The 14,306-nt window shown below is 60.3% G+C and overlaps 12 protein-coding genes across 12 annotated transcripts; 5 read left to right on the top strand and 7 right to left on the bottom strand.

Moving 5' to 3' along the window:
- Positions 1–153: 153 nt before the first annotated feature.
- Positions 154–786, top strand: SPRG_20042 (hypothetical protein; the record flags this gene model as incomplete). The annotated part of the gene is made up of 2 exons (XM_012345180.1): positions 154–439; positions 488–786. The coding sequence occupies 2 exons, from the start codon at positions 154–156 to the stop codon at positions 784–786; spliced, it is 585 nt and encodes a 194-aa protein (XP_012200570.1).
- A 169-nt stretch (positions 787–955) lies between these two features.
- On the bottom strand, positions 956–3,744 carry SPRG_22175 (hypothetical protein; the record flags this gene model as incomplete). Its single annotated transcript, XM_012345188.1, has 2 exons — positions 956–2,896; positions 2,941–3,744. The coding sequence occupies 2 exons, from the start codon at positions 3,742–3,744 to the stop codon at positions 956–958; spliced, it is 2,745 nt and encodes a 914-aa protein (XP_012200578.1).
- Positions 3,745–4,022: 278 nt separating this feature from the next.
- On the bottom strand, positions 4,023–5,106 carry SPRG_05717 (60S ribosomal protein L11). Its single transcript, XM_012345001.1, has 3 exons — positions 5,077–5,106; positions 4,846–4,990; positions 4,023–4,455 (listed from the first exon to the last, which is right to left on the bottom strand). Exons 1-3 carry the CDS (start codon positions 5,077–5,079, stop codon positions 4,085–4,087), a joined length of 519 nt encoding a protein of 172 aa, XP_012200391.1. The 5' UTR covers positions 5,080–5,106; the 3' UTR covers positions 4,023–4,084.
- A 181-nt stretch (positions 5,107–5,287) lies between these two features.
- On the top strand, positions 5,288–5,888 carry SPRG_20041 (hypothetical protein; the record flags this gene model as incomplete). Its single annotated transcript, XM_012345179.1, has 3 exons — positions 5,288–5,310; positions 5,367–5,468; positions 5,546–5,888. The coding sequence occupies 3 exons, from the start codon at positions 5,288–5,290 to the stop codon at positions 5,886–5,888; spliced, it is 468 nt and encodes a 155-aa protein (XP_012200569.1).
- A 67-nt stretch (positions 5,889–5,955) lies between these two features.
- Positions 5,956–6,893, bottom strand: SPRG_20040 (hypothetical protein; the record flags this gene model as incomplete). Its single annotated transcript, XM_012345178.1, has 2 exons — positions 5,956–6,204; positions 6,273–6,893. The coding sequence occupies 2 exons, from the start codon at positions 6,891–6,893 to the stop codon at positions 5,956–5,958; spliced, it is 870 nt and encodes a 289-aa protein (XP_012200568.1).
- Positions 6,894–7,229: 336 nt separating this feature from the next.
- SPRG_20039 (hypothetical protein) lies at positions 7,230–7,984 on the top strand (the record flags this gene model as incomplete). The annotated part of the gene is made up of 5 exons (XM_012345177.1): positions 7,230–7,409; positions 7,463–7,500; positions 7,546–7,803; positions 7,854–7,941; positions 7,970–7,984. The coding sequence occupies 5 exons, from the start codon at positions 7,230–7,232 to the stop codon at positions 7,982–7,984; spliced, it is 579 nt and encodes a 192-aa protein (XP_012200567.1).
- A 53-nt stretch (positions 7,985–8,037) lies between these two features.
- SPRG_20038 (hypothetical protein) lies at positions 8,038–8,660 on the bottom strand (the record flags this gene model as incomplete). Its single annotated transcript, XM_012345176.1, has 5 exons — positions 8,038–8,156; positions 8,210–8,270; positions 8,319–8,423; positions 8,485–8,556; positions 8,625–8,660. 5 exons carry the CDS (start codon positions 8,658–8,660, stop codon positions 8,038–8,040), a joined length of 393 nt encoding a protein of 130 aa, XP_012200566.1.
- Positions 8,661–8,794: 134 nt separating this feature from the next.
- SPRG_20037 (hypothetical protein) lies at positions 8,795–9,122 on the top strand (the record flags this gene model as incomplete). Its single annotated transcript, XM_012345175.1, has 2 exons — positions 8,795–8,908; positions 8,958–9,122. 2 exons carry the CDS (start codon positions 8,795–8,797, stop codon positions 9,120–9,122), a joined length of 279 nt encoding a protein of 92 aa, XP_012200565.1.
- An 828-nt stretch (positions 9,123–9,950) lies between these two features.
- Positions 9,951–10,269, bottom strand: SPRG_20036 (hypothetical protein; the record flags this gene model as incomplete). The annotated part of the gene is made up of 3 exons (XM_012345174.1): positions 9,951–9,964; positions 10,014–10,064; positions 10,113–10,269. Coding segments are annotated over 3 exons (222 nt in total), but the record flags the coding sequence as incomplete, so codon positions are not given.
- A 342-nt stretch (positions 10,270–10,611) lies between these two features.
- On the bottom strand, positions 10,612–11,055 carry SPRG_20035 (hypothetical protein; the record flags this gene model as incomplete). The annotated part of the gene is made up of 1 exon (XM_012345173.1): positions 10,612–11,055. One exon carries the CDS (start codon positions 11,053–11,055, stop codon positions 10,612–10,614), a length of 444 nt encoding a protein of 147 aa, XP_012200563.1.
- A 206-nt stretch (positions 11,056–11,261) lies between these two features.
- Positions 11,262–11,689, bottom strand: SPRG_20034 (hypothetical protein; the record flags this gene model as incomplete). The annotated part of the gene is made up of 2 exons (XM_012345172.1): positions 11,262–11,591; positions 11,636–11,689. The coding sequence occupies 2 exons, from the start codon at positions 11,687–11,689 to the stop codon at positions 11,262–11,264; spliced, it is 384 nt and encodes a 127-aa protein (XP_012200562.1).
- Positions 11,690–12,082: 393 nt separating this feature from the next.
- SPRG_05716 (hypothetical protein) lies at positions 12,083–13,207 on the top strand. The gene is made up of 4 exons (XM_012345000.1): positions 12,083–12,462; positions 12,513–12,762; positions 12,809–12,937; positions 12,986–13,207. The coding sequence occupies exons 1-4, from the start codon at positions 12,216–12,218 to the stop codon at positions 13,071–13,073; spliced, it is 714 nt and encodes a 237-aa protein (XP_012200390.1). The 5' UTR covers positions 12,083–12,215; the 3' UTR covers positions 13,074–13,207.
- Positions 13,208–14,306: the final 1,099 nt, after the last annotated feature.

The raw sequence follows: 14,306 nt of genomic DNA, 5'->3' as shown, positions 1-14,306 counted from the left end.
ACAACAGGGTTGTAAAGTGATGTGCAAACGATGTGTTGTTAGAGGTCATAAAATGCATTGTGAGAGGTTGTTTTTAGACGGACGCTCTTGGGCTTTGTATAGTATACTAAAATACAGTGTTTTGCCAGAAAGGCTTGCCGGCCCCAAAACGCGATGACCGAAACCCGCCGCAGCAAGCGCCTCGCCAACGCCGAGCCCGACGTCGTGGCCGCGCCAGCCAAGAAGGCGCGCAAGGCCGCGCCGGCCAAGAAGGCCGACCCCAAGAAGAGCAGCGCGCCCAAGGTCGCGGCGCTCAAGGTCGGCGACACCATCGTCGACGTCGAGCTCAAGAACGAGAAGGACGAGCCGGTCTCGGTCCTCGAGCTCACGAAGGAGATGGGTGCTGTCTTCTTCATGTTCCCAAAGGCCAACACGCCGGGCTGCACCAAGCAGGCTTGCGGTACGACGCGTCCACTGCGACATGTAGGTTGTGATGCGCATGCACTAGGGTTCCGCGACCACCACGACGCGTTCAAGGCCGCCGGCTACAACGTCTTTGCCCTCGCGCAGGACAACCCGACGCCGCTCACGACGTGGCAGAAAGGCCAGAAGCTGCCGTACACGCTTCTTAGCGACAAGGCCCACGCGCTCATTCAGCAGTTTGGCAGCTCCAAGGACGGCAAGACCAAGGTGCAGCGGTCGCACGTCGTTGTCGCCAAGGGCGGCGTCATCGCCGACCTGCAGCCCCACGTGAGCCCGAAGGAAAGCGTCGACAAGGCCCTCGCCTTTTGCAAGGCGTCGGCGTAAGGCGTCGTGTCGTTGTCGTCTTCTCTTGCGTATCTCTACCACTCTCATGGACGTGTGCCTCTGCATCTTGTTCGTCGACATGGCTGGTTACATGCAAGTTGCAGAAGAGATGCAGGCAGAGCAGCGAAGCGTTAGGTTAGTGGTAGTGCGAGAGCGTTCGAAGATGTCTCTACTTGCGGGCAAAGAGGGAGCCCATTGCCTTCTTCTTGGGCGGTGGCGACTTGAGCGTATCCAGCGATCCAGGCGCGGCTTTCCGCTTCCCATCCTGGCTGCCCTTGAAGAAAGGGTTCGTGCGCATCGGTGCCGGCGCGCGCGGTGGCGTCTGCGGCGGCGCGACGTGTCGCTCGTCCGCCGAGACGTCGTCGTCGTCTTGACCAAGGTCGTTCTCTTCGTGCACGATGCTTGCCTCGTCCTCGGCCGGGCGGTACTGCTTGAGCGGTGGCATAAAGTTGCGCTGTCGCCGCGGCGGCGACGTCGGCTGCGCATAGCTCGTCCTGGAGTACGTGGGTGCGTCCATCTCGGGCACTTGGGCGACAAAGGCTTCGTAGAGCGCTTCGAGCTGTGCGCCGAGCTGCCGCATGCCGAAATGCGTCGCGATCGTCTGCGCGATCGTATGGCTCTTCTCCAACGTAAAGCACTTGGCGAGATCGAGGGCCCTTGCCGGCATGTCGTTCGCACACGCCTCCTTGAGCATCACGAGGAGCTGTTTGTCCATGCCCGCCTGCTCCGTCACGACGTCGCGACTGTCTGTCCAGACTAGGTGCTCGACCTTGTGGTACGGGTACAGCGGCATGCTCTTGTCCATGCGCTCGGGCGCGCGGCCCAGTACAAACGTCGAGGGCACGGGCCGGTTCTTCCGCGCGAGGCGGGGCACGTCAATGTCTTCGGGCAGCGGAATGTACAACAAGGTATCCTTGAGGAAGCCGAGAGCAAACACGTGCGGGCCCGGCGACGCAAGCGGCGTCCACTGGTCGCCCATGCCGTGGCTGAGCACATGCAAGGTGCCGACGCTGTCCATGGCAAAGAGCATGTGGGCGTCGTTAAAGCCAAGCCAGCGCAAGTCCGCTTGTGGCGAGAGCGGGAGCGGGCTGGACGCCACCACCGCCACCCGGGGCGATCCGCGCTGAAAGGGCAACTTGTACACGTCACAATGAAGGCATGCCTCGCGCGACACTTGGGTGACAATAGCGAGGTACGGGCCCGAGGCCGCCATCGTGAGCACGCGGGCGCGGAGCGAGAAGGACCCGTACGGGATCCCGGCTGTCGTGTACAGCCGCAGCACGTTGATCGACGTGGCCACCGCGCAAAAGTGGTCGGCGCTGGCGACACAGAGCGCGTCTTCGTCACTCGGGAGCTGGACGTGCCACGAGGCATTCGCCGCCCACGACTCGAAGCGGCGGTAGAAGAGGACGCTGTGGCCGTCGTCGTCGGGTCTCGGCGACGCAAAGAACGCGCCGTAGGCGTCGAAGGCGGCCATGAGGAAGCCATACGAGTCGGCAAACTTGAAGCCGCGCCGGTTCTTGTCGGCGAAGCTCACTTGAATCAAGTGGTCGTCCGTCGACGGCAGTCGCTCGATCTCGCCGAGCGGCGACCACGCCAGGAGCGTCACGGGCCCGCTGAGAATGCTGCCGCTCTGGAACGGCGGTGCCAACGGCTTGGCAAACACCAAAGGCGAGACGTGCGACGCGCCGCGCGGCGACGGGGCGGGCGACGACGACGACTCGACGGGCAAGGCGGCGGGCAGGATGGTCATGTCTTGGCCAAAGCCAAAGCTCGCCTTGATCGCGTTCACCTGCATGTCGGGGTCCTCGTCCTCGTCCTCGTCCTCGAGGACGGCGCGCTCGAACGCCGGCGGCACGACCGGCATGGGGGCAGACAATACCTCGGGCACCACAACCGTCGGCGCGGCAATCGTTAGCGCGAGAGAAGCAAGTGTGGCAGGAGCGGTATCGCATGCATCGGGCGCCACGTTCTCGGCGTACCCAACGTTGCCAGAGGCCAAGAGGAGCGCAATCCCGTTCGCATCGACAAGCCACGAAAGCGCCATGACCGCGTCGTCGACTTCGTAGACGGCGATGCACTCGTGCGTCGCCACCGACCAGACAAAGACCTACGCCGCGATCGATGGAGGAAGAAGATGATCGACGCACGTACCTGGCGGGCCATGGAGGCGGCGGCGACGTAGCGGCCGTTGGGCGAGAACGCAACGACGTTGATGTCGGCGTGCACAATCCCATCGGTGCTCGGAAACACAAGCTTGTGCGTGAGCGCCCACGAGTCGCGTGCGTAGAGGCCGAGCGTGTTGGTGCGCAATGGCACGGCGAGGAAGCGGCCGTCGAGAGGCGCCCACGCGATGCGGCAAAGCACGTCGTCGTCCTTCATACCATTCTGGTACTGCAGCGGAAGGCTCTTGAGCGCCGTAACCTCGACCGTGTCGTCGTCAATGTTGGCAATGTTGAAGATCTGCACCGTGCTGTCGGCGCCCGACGTCGCAACGTACGTCTCAATCGGGTCCATGGCAATGCTCTTAGCGACTTCCTTGTGCCCATTGAGGAGGAGGAGGCGCTCCATGTTGGCGCGGTACACGATGCGGCTCTGCGTGTCTTCGCTGACGACGCCGACGTAGCTCGTCGAGCAGTCGACATGCTTGATGTCCTCCGTGCAGCGGAGGAAGCAGCCTTCAAACTTGGGCTTGGCACCGGCGCTGACGCTGTACCGGTTGAGCACATAGTTGTCGGACGTGGCGACAAAGATGTCGTTGCCGCCCACCGCGAGCGACGGGATCGTGCCATCGTCCGAGTCGAGGATCATGGCCTTGAGCTCCTTGAGCGTCGTGAGGTCCGTGAAGCGGACGTAGCCGTCCTCGCCGCAGGTGACGGCGATAGAGCCCGGGAGCACGCCGAGGTCCCCGACGCCGGACGCATGCATCGAGATCGTCAAGACGCTCCGGACGCGCATGCTGCTGCTGCTGCTAAGTATCGAAAAATGAACCGCAACCGGCGGGCGCTGTATTAAAATAAAATAAAACACTTGCGGTTGTATGGGAAACCAATTAAATCACGTTCCCGCGCTGAACGACCGGCCTTGGGCGCCGGAAGCTGCGGCCAGTACTTGCCGTCATGACTCATGCCATGAGGCAGCGCATGAAGGCCGTCGCTTGGTACCCAATGCGAGAGTCAATGGCGTCTCTGCAGGCCTGTTTGTCTACCTTTCAACACTACGGTGGGAGCAACACAAGTAATAACTCCTCAAGTGTTTAGGACAAGGTTTAGTAAAGAGACTAGGGACGCGTCACGATTTACATGATGAGGCCCTCGTACTTCTGCGTGAACCAGTTCATGGCGTCCTGCTTGCGGAGGCGGTGGGGGGCACCGACACGCGTCTGGCGGAGCTTGCGGCGAGCGACGCGCATGCCCGGGCGGGTGAGGACGACGAAGAAGTCCATACCGTAGATACCCGTCGAGGGATCGTACTTGATGCCCAAGTCGATGTGCTCGTCGATACCGAAGCCGAAGTTACCGGTGTCCGAGAAGTTGCGCTTCTTGAGCTCGTACTCCTTGACCTTGAGGCCACGGTCGAGGATCTCGAGGGCCTTCTCGCCGCGGACGGTCACGTGGCACGAGATCTTTTCGTTACGGCGGATACCGAACGTGCGGACCGTGTAGCGGGCTATGCAACAGAACGACGATGAGCATCATGGGTCGGGTTGACCGTCTGGACACGCGAGTGTGCCAGACTATCGCGCCGCCCAGATCGGGCCAGGAAGGCCAACACCGCGAGGATCATCTTGTGTTGCGAGTGTCATGGTTTCGAGCGCAATCGGGGATGCAACCGCGCGAGGCCACTGCCAATCCGAAGGCATGGAGTGGCGCTCGTGAGCGCGCGGTCACCCGGAAGGGCCATCATTCACAGAGCACACGCTATCCGCAGACCTTGCGAGATGCCTCTTGCGAGGACGATCTGCACGTTGCCATAGTCGTGGCCGGGGACCGGGCCGGTTAGGGCACTGTGGTCCCCCACTCGTCGTAACCAGCTAGGTTTACGAGGAGATCTACATACCCTTCGAGTACACGGGCTTCTGGCCCGTGAGCTGCTCGAGCACGCGGGCAGCGCGGGTGAGCTTATCACCCGACTCGCCGACGCAGCAGTTGATGACCAACTTCTCGACCTTGATTTCCTTCATCACGTTCTGGCTGTCCTTGCTCTACAGCGTCGCATGAGCCTGTGCCCTCGAGGCGGGGCGGGCCATGCGCCGGCGACGACGCGCCGGCGAGGGCGCAAGGAGCGTACCATCTTGATAACACTGGGGATAATTTCGCAATTGACCAGAAGGAAGGCGTAGCCGCCAACTTTGGTTGGCTCCCAACCATAGTTTGCCCAGGACCAGTCAAATTGGCTTTTTCATCTTTTTGGCCAATCAGCGTCGACATAAGATCTGAGAGGCTTTTCAAAAATCCTCTTGAAATCAATCCGCACCGCTTCAGTGGATATCCAACGGAGTATGTCGGACTACGAATCGGACGAGTATGGCGGAATGGCGCCGACGACGACGACGATGGCTCATGCATAGATGCATGTAGGGAGTTTGTACTGCCGCCGGGCTTTGAAGTCGCGACGGGCGGCGCCATCACCAAGGCCGCGCTCGACGGCGACCGTGAGCTCTGGCTCTTCCGCGCAAAGACGTACGAGATGTCGTCGATGCCTCCTGCAATGGCTCATGCTGGCACTAGATGGACGCGTCGGCGCTCCATGGCCTCAGCATGAAGCTGCCCAAGGAGAAGAACGGGTCGCTGCACGTGCCCGTGCCGGTCGCCGGCTCGACCAAGTCGTATGCGTTGAAGAGCCAGGACTTGAGCCTGTGCCAGCAGTTGGTCAACATCGTGCCGGACGCGGTCAACAGCAAGACGTTCGTGCCCGGCAAGCCGTTCGCGCGCAGCTTCTCGCTGGTCGAAACGATCGAGATCCCGACCAAGTCGGCCGTCGTCGTCGCATCCGCCGAGCCCGCCAAGAAGAAGGCGAAGAAGAAGGCGACCGCTGAACCCGTCGTCGTCGACGCCGAGCCTGTCAAGAAGAAGAAGAAGTCCAAGAAGGTCGCTGCGTAGAGCCGATCGCTTATCTAGCCGCTAACCCGTAGAATTATGATACTTTGCATGTGTATATCCAATGTGTCTACTCGTCCAACTGCACGAGGTACATGGTGTCCCAGAGCTTGCCCGTGATGAAGAACACGTCGTGCGCGTCGTCGTACGCAATGCCATTGAGGACAGCGTCACGGTGCGCGTTGGTGCACAGCGTCGAGAGATCGTAGCTGGCGACGACCGCGCCCGTTGCCGGATCGATCTTGAGAATCGCATTCGAGTACCAGACGTTGGCATAGATGTGGCCTCGGGCGTACTCGAGCTCGTTCAAATGGCGCACCTATGGATGGCATGAGGACCATTATGCATGACGCCGATGGAAGAAGAAGATGGACGTCTATGAAATACCGGCTGGCCGTTGGCAGTGCGTACGACAACCTGTCGCGTCTCGGCAAGCGTATGGGCGTCCCAGAAGTGCAGTACATGGGAGCCGTCCGAGACGACGAGGGTGCTGCTCTCCATGGTCGTGATGCCCCAGCCTTCGTTGCGCGTCGAGCCAAATGGCTTGGCCGCGAGCACGCGGAAATCCGTCTTGTCGAGGACGTACAGCATGCGCGACTGCCACGTGAGCGCAATGTACGTGTCGTTTGCGCTGTTGAGCGCAATGCCTTCGCCAAAGGCTTCCGCTGGGAAGGGCGACGCGTGCAACAGCACGTCGCCTGACGTGGCATTCACGCGCCGCACCGACGACTTGTCGTAGAGGCCCGTCGACTCGATGAGAATACCGGGCGATTCGACGAGCAAGCCCTGCGTAAACGCGCTGGGATCGTGCGGGTACGAACCGAGGACGTGTACGCGCGGATCGCTCGGCAGCTGGAACTGCGGGGACGGAACGCGGAAGCCATGGGTCGCAGGATCGACCTGCGCCTGCCATAGACCGAGAAGCGCCATGACCACGAGACTAGCGACAGCGTACGCCGGGCGCATGCGCCAGCGCGGACCTCTCGTCGCCCTGGCCTTCTTGCCCATGACGGCCGTGGAAATGGCGACGCTACAAGGTTGCGTCATGACACTATATTTCGGCTCAATATGATTAAATAGTGTGAAAGAGTGACACACGTTGACCTCCGTATGGCCGGCAGCAGGCGACGCCGACGACCATCTTGCCTCTTATGCGTGAAGCTGTCGAGCTGGGCTGGCTGCTTGCGTAGCCAGCGACAAGGTCCAGGATAGAGCAGTTGCACTTGCTGCTCGGAGCAGGGACGTGGCGCAACCCAATGTAAAAGCCTGGAAAGCTGTACACTGTATCCGGAGGCGTCGGAATTAGTGTTGGCGACAGTCATTTTCATTTTCGACACCGGCAAGATGGACCGTGGCAACAAGACGTACGTCGGGACGGGCGAGACGACCGAGTGGGAGGACATCCTCATCAAGCGTGGCATCATCGCGCCCAAGACGAAGGCGCCTGTCGAGGAAGAGGTTGAGAGCGAGGACGACGAGGACCCGCGCGAGAACGCCACGATGGACGAGCTCGATGAGATGGACGTACGACGCCCACAAGTCGCAGCGAGCAAGGCTGATATGATCGTTCCATGTAGGACGACTACGACGAGGACCAGGCCCTTGCGCGCATCCGGTATGGCTACTAGGTCATGTACGCTCACCCATGCTCGTCGTCTAGCGAAAAGCGCATTGCCGAGATGAAGGCGATGGCGGCTCGCAACCTCTTTGGCGACGTGCAGCCCATCTCCAAGGACGAGTGGACGCGCGAGGTCACGGACGCGAGCAAGAACTGCTGGGTCGTGGCCTACCTCTTTGAATCGAGCGTCGAGGGCTGCAAGCTCATGGACCAGCTCCTCCGCGCGGTCGCTGCCAAGCACCGTGACGTCAAGTTTGTCAGCATCCAGTCCCAAGTGTGCATTGAGAACTGGCCCGCGCGGTACGCTCCGCGTCTCCTCGCACGTGTTTGGACATGCGACGACAATATAGGAACCTCCCGACGCTCTTTTGCTACAAGAACGGCAACCTCGCGACGCAGATGCTGACGCTGAGCAAGCTCAAGGGCCTCGACACGCGCGTCGAAGGTACAAAACACTCCATGCAAGCCCGCTCCGTATTGACGGTTGCAAGTAGATCTCGAAGAATTTTTGGCCGAAGCCGGTGTCTTCCGCTTCTAATCCTCGAGCACCTTGGGCACCTGAAAGTAGTAGCCGTGCTTGACGGATGCGTTGGCAAGCACGTCGTCCGGGCAGTTGCCTTCGAGAGCCTCGTCGGGCCGAAGTGGCGCCGACTCTATAGAAATAAGAATAAAAACCCGGCGCAGACATCTCGATTTGGTTGCATACGCGTGCTCAAGGCCTCGCTGCGGGCGTAAAAGTCGTCGATGTTGTCGTCGAGCGTGATTTCCTGGATGCGATCAGCCATGCATAATGGAATCTCGCTTCCGTGTACTACCTGGATCGTCTTGGTGCATTGAATAATGTCTTCGACTTCCTTCAAGAGCGTCGGCAACTTATCGTCAGGGATGTGCAAGTGACACAGCTCGGCCAGGTTGAGCAGCTAGTTGATCATCATTCCATATGCGATGATAGGTGTCATGGCCATGCACGCCATTGCGTACCGAGGCAGACGTCAAGACGTCGGCGTCATGGCGCTGCAGCTCATGGATGGACCACGACGCCGTTCGGGGCGCCTACGTTGCATGTGCGCTTCGTCATCCTACGTTGCGACCCTATGGCTCATGGCGCGTGGAGCGTCTACCTGCGTAATGTCCACCAGCGTCGTCGTCGTGCTCATGGCGCGGACGCTCCTCGTCGCCCGTCGCAGTCCCCGGGCCAGCATGCTTGGTGGAATTTAAAGCTCGTCTTTTTGGCCAATGGCATTGCGCGAAACTTCAATTGGCGTCGGGAAAGGTCGGCAGCAGCAGCAGCATGGTCAAGATCTACAAGATGCTCGTGCACTGGGGCTTCCTCTTCACGGTCCCGACCGTGATCGCCATGACCGTCTTCAAGCCGCTTGACGAAGACGCACAGCGCGAGATGCTCGTACGTACGACGCGCCGTCGGTCCATGCTCACATGCGCCGTCTCTGTAGGAGAAGAAGTACAAGTCGGACGTCGACCGGGCCAAGAAGAACCGCGCCATGTTCAAGGAGCTGCTCCTCCCGTCGAGCGACGACTCGGAGGGCAAGAAGATGAGCGATGAAGTCACCGACATTTGGATGAAGGGCGACCCGAAGATCCGGCCGCCGGGCGTTTAAATAGCTTGATGTTTCTGTTCTACAACTATCTAGGATACGACGCTACATGGCGAAGTAGTCGCCTTCGCTCTCGTCGCTGTCGGCGGGTATCGAGCGCACGTACGCACCGCTCGCATCGTTGTCGTGGTGGCTGCGCATCCAGGCGCAGACGCCGAGAAGCAGCACGAGGATGAGCCCGCCCGCGACGATCGCAGCGATCGAGCCGCTGGACAAGAGAGGCGGCGGCTCTGCCCTTGTTGCGTTGGTCATTGTATGCGTGGGTGTGCCCGTTGCGATGTCGTGCTCGGATCGCAAGCTGCTGGACGGAGCTACGTCCCGGGCCATGGGCCATCGAGGGACTTACGTGGTGCGACAGTAATGACGTGGTCTGTCCGTATCCTTCGCACCTCTACTCCTCTGCTGTTAGAAACCACCCAGGACCAAGCGTCGGTCAGAGTAAAGTACCAGAGACTGAGCTGCCGCTGCTGCTGCTTCTTTTATGGTGGCTCGAGGATGCGCTGTCGCGACCGTCGGACGCTGAAGCTGAGGCGTCTACGGAGGACGACATTGGCCTTTCCTGTTCGATTCGTTGGAGGCGTACGATGTGCCTTCCTAGAGGTAGCGTTAACGGGGCGACCAGCCGACGGTGACATGCTTGGCGTGGGAGCTACAACGACGCCATCCGTGAGAACGATTGTCTTCACGTGTCCTGGCACCTACCGCTGGTGGAGGCTGCGCTCGGAACTCCTCCTAATGTCGACGGAGTGATAAGAACCTACCCCAAGACATTCTTAAGGACGTACAGGGCGTCGGCATGGTTGGTGCGGCCGGTGTGGACGGCGTGTTACGGCCAACTGGTGCAGCTACGAGGTGGCAGCATTTGTACGGCATGCATGATGCAGCGGTGCGTACAAGTGCTTTGGCGCGTCGACGGTTGAGTCCACGGCTCGGCGACGGCGGGGTCTATTGCAGAATCGAGGCGACTGTTCGTGCCATGGGCGGGAAGCCTACCCATCTCCATCGTCGAAAGGCGTGGCATGAACGACGCCGTTGGTCGCAGCGGCGCGGTGGTGGGCGGCATGAATTGATGCCGACGGCAGCGGGAGCAGTCTTCGCGACGCTCATTTTGGACGGTTGGGCACGTGCCGGGACAGTGCGCCTTGGGCATGAAGCCGACGACGCGCCGCTCGTACGCCAAAGCGTTGGAGAGGACGAGCACGCCAAGGACGAGCCGCAGCATGCAATTAGTCGACGAAATCAATATCTGTCCACCTCCTTCCTTCTTGCACACAATTTTGAATTCTTCGATATTGCCTGTCGTTCTTGGGGTTTCGGGAAAAAGGCAGAAAAAGGCCGACATTGGCGAGGACGGTCCGATGTCTAAAGCAAGCAACGTCGTCGTCCTCGTCGTGTCAATCCGGTCCTGTCGATGCCAGCAGAACGCAATAATTACAGCCCACCGTGTGAACAACGAGGACACTGAGGAAATTTGATGTCGCTGCCATTAACGTTAGTAGAGAAGAGGTCGGTTCGGGCTCGTTGAGAGAAGCTGGCGCAGCTCGGCGTGGTCAAAGACTGGGTGCCGGAGCTTCCAGAGGACGAGGCCGACGACGCCGATGCTAGCAATCGCCGCCATCGAAGGAAGTGAGAGCGCGGGCACTTGGTCAATCGACTCGAGAGTCGCGTGTAGTGCATCGTTGTCGGCCGTCGCTCTTTCGTCATGAGCGACGGAGGGCGCGTCATGGTAGTAGGTCCACACGGTGCGACGTTGCTGGTCGTGGCGTGCCTCATGGCTTTCGTCGACGGGTGCGACCTGCACTGCCCGACGCGCGTCGTACGCCGAAGCAAGCGCAGGAAGCGGCGCATCGTCCACCACCAGCGCCACCATGCTCTCTGTCCGCACGAGAGAGAGAGCTGTGCACGCGACGAGCATGCTCGGTGCCACCGACCGCATCGCCGCAAGAGATGCTCGCTTGCTCGGAATAAGAACTTGTCGGAAGATCCTACGACCTTTCGCGCGACAGTTTCGGTACGTACGTCGGGATTGAGACGCGCACGCTCTCCACGGAGGAGCAGCTGGCTGCAAGCGAGCTCGAGCGTCACAGAGTCGAGTGCGGCACTGCCCATCAAAGCCGGTACAGACATTACGTTGATCTTAGTTTACAGCAATAAGCTACTCGATTCTGGCGTCTCGCTTTGGAGCTCGCCGTGCTCCAAGGCAGCGAGTTTCCGCTTCTCGTCTTGCAGTAGCGCTTGCAGCTGGAGCTTCTTGCGCTGGCGCGCTTCGAGCTGCCGAAGCGCCTTCTCCTGCTCATCGCGCTCCTTCGACTCGAGGATCCAGTCGTACTTGGAGCGCGTGAGCCCGAGGAACGTCGCGATGACTTCGCCGCCAAACTCCATGCCTTCGAGAACCTTCTGGCCCGACCAGTAGGTCCAGTGCCATGCCTTGGTCGTTAGAGGCGCTTCGTCCGACGCATCCCAATAGTAGAGCTATCTGGAGGCGTGAGCATCTCGAGCGAGGTGGATCGACGCACCTCCTTCTCTCCTTCTTTGCACTCGTCATCGTCGCTCGGCGGTGGGGCGCTCATGGTCGGAAATGTCTCTGGCAAGAGGCGACGGTTCGATGCGATCTTGAAAGGTCGTCCGACTGGCGGGCTGCTAGGCCATCAAAATTGCGACCGTGCACCAGACGCGCGCATGTTGGCGTTGTCAGCAACAAGACTATGGCTGCGCCATACTCCCGTCCTGCGGCAAGACGCATGCGGCTCGGTTCTGTCGCCAATAGCATGCAGTATGCGCATGCCAAAGCCATCGTCGCTCGTACGCCTCGATCTGGCGCCGCCAATATGCTGCACAGCCCAATAAGCTACCCTCTTATTCGTCGCTGCACAGCTCCGTGAGCTCCATGAACCATTCTGGTTGTGGCGTCACTGCTTTGAGCCCCGCGACGCCACCGTGACCATGGGCTTCTGGACTTGGCCAAGGTATCCACGCGGCGCAAGTTCGGTTGACGTTGACGGAATCGAAGCGCACTTAGCGAGATGTGTCGCATTTACAAGAGCCGAACATTTGCTCGTCGCTGCTGGCCGGACGCAACACATTATTCGCAGGAGCATGGTCTCGATCCAGTTCACGTCGGACGTCGGGCTCGGCAAGGTGGCGGTCGCCGCCTTTGGCATCGGCTTCGTCATGGCCGTGCACCTCTGCCTCCTCTTCTACGTCGTCTTGGCGACAGACGCGGGCTGGACGTACCACAATGCGACGTTGCAGTGGGCGGTCTACATGGTGTGCCTCACGTTTTTCCACTTTTCCGAGTTCATCTCGACGGCGGCCTTCAAGCCCGGCTTTGTGAGCTACGAGTGTACGCGCCATCTACGTTCTTACTCGATGCGAGTTGACGGTCGCATGTAGCCTTTCTCCTCAACCACAGCGACGCGTACCAAGTCGCGCTCTTCACGAGCTGGGTCGAGTACTGGGTCGAGGCCTACTTCTTTCCCGACGCCAAGTTTCGCCCGCTCTTCATGTGGCTCGGCCTTCTCCTCGTCGTCATGGGCCAGTTCTTCCGCGTCGGCGCCATGTGGACGGCGAAGAGCAACTTTTCCCACCGCATCGAGATCGCCAAGCGCAAGGACCACGAACTCATCACGCACGGTCTCTACACGTACGTGCATCGTGGCACCTTGTTCTCTGGATGGATCGGATGCTAGGTACATTCGCCACCCGTCGTACTTTGGCTGGTTCTACTGGTCGATCGGCAGCCAAGTCTTCCTTTGCAACCCGCTCTGCACCATCGCGTACACGGCCGCGTCCTGGAGCTTCTTCAAAGATCGCATTCCGTACGCCGATCTGGCAGATATATGTGTGCACTCATCCTGCGGCTGTAGGTACGAGGAAGAGATCCTGCTCGATTTCTTTCCCGAGCAATACCCAGCGTACAAGGCGCGGACGATCAGCGGCGTCCCCTTTGTCTAAGCCCTCGCAAGAAGATGAATATCTCATTTCAAGTCCTGGATCGGTGCACTTTCTCACTGCGAGCATCTGCCCTCGCAGGCTGCACGCCGACCCCATCACTCTTAAACAAGCCAAAACATCGAGTACATTGTCACGTCAGGGCTCCTCTTCATAACGGACACGACACTGCTGCGTTCGTGATCGTTGCCATCGTCTGGGTTGTATTTCGCACTTGACCGACGTGGCTCGCCGTCCACAGTGCTCGCAGCAGCGACGCTTCGCAACGTGCCACACTGGTCGTCTGGTTTCTGGTGCTGCTTGGCTGGCTAGAGCTAGCCGGCAGTAGGCTGGGCTGCCAGAGCTGGTTCGTTGGCTGGCGCAGGCCCTGGACAGGCGCGGCAGTTTCGGCGCCGCCTTTTTGGCGCGGTGGTTTCAGCGCCGCCTTGGTGGCGCGGAAAGGTCGCGAAACGGCAGCGCGTCGTGTGATTGGCTGCCAAAGTTTTTTGCGGCGTTTGATTGGCTGCAAAAAATTGGGGAAAGGCAGCGAAACCGCGCGCGATCCAGCCCGAGAGCGCACAATTGAAGTTTACTCTGGTCGACCATGCGCTGGAGCTACGTCAGCGCGATTGCCGCGCTCCTCTTCGTCCACGTCGTCGACCCGATCGCGGCTAAGGGCCCGGCCGTCGCCCACTTTACAGCGACCAGCCACCTCCAGCAGTACGCGGCCACGAATGGCCGCAAGAAGGCGTATGGAAACCGAGTGCGCTTGACGATCCAAGAATACGACGGCGACGAAGCAGAGATTGTGGAAGCAGAGATTGGAGACCTCGACCATCTGCATGCGATTCAAGAGGACATTCGCGAGAGCGACGAGGACAAGAAGAAGCGCAAAGTGAAGCAATGCAGCGGGTTCATGCCCGCAGCCCACTGCCCCCGCATCTGCAAGGCGTCGCGCACAGAGGACGGCTGCGAAGACTGCTCGGTGTGCAACAACTACAAGTTCATGCCTCAAACGCAGTGCCTCCGCACCAACAAGTGCACCAAGTACCGCTTCATGCCCATCGCCAAGTGCGCAGACGACGCCAAGCACCACGGCTACAAGACGCCAGCGCCGACGCACGAGCCGAGTGAAGTCCCGACGCCCGCGCCCAGTGACGTTCCGACGCTCGCGCCGAGCACGTACCCGACACCCGAGCCGTCGCAACCGTCGTCTGCCCCGACGACGACGGTACCGACGCCGGCGCCGTCGCAGCC

The sequence above is a fragment of the Saprolegnia parasitica genome (assembly GCF_000151545.1).
Source record: "Saprolegnia parasitica CBS 223.65 unplaced genomic scaffold supercont2.21, whole genome shotgun sequence".
Classification (NCBI taxonomy): Eukaryota; Oomycota; class Saprolegniomycetes; order Saprolegniales; family Saprolegniaceae; genus Saprolegnia; species Saprolegnia parasitica.
The sequence above is the reverse complement of the archived record's forward strand: the minus strand, read 5'-3'. Positions and strand labels throughout refer to the sequence as shown.

Coding starts and splice junctions, on each gene's coding strand:
- SPRG_05717 (XM_012345001.1), bottom strand. Junction 4,456..4,845: donor GAAGCCCGTGTACTCGAAGG/GTATGTAGATCT, acceptor TCTGTTGCATAG/CCCGCTACACGGTCCGCACG.
- SPRG_05716 (XM_012345000.1), top strand. CDS start 12,216: ATGGTCTCGATCCAGTTCACGTCGGACGTCGGGCTCGGCAAGGTGGCG. Junction 12,763..12,808: donor ATCACGCACGGTCTCTACAC/GTACGTGCATCG, acceptor ATCGGATGCTAG/GTACATTCGCCACCCGTCGT. Junction 12,938..12,985: donor TTCTTCAAAGATCGCATTCC/GTACGCCGATCT, acceptor CTGCGGCTGTAG/GTACGAGGAAGAGATCCTGC.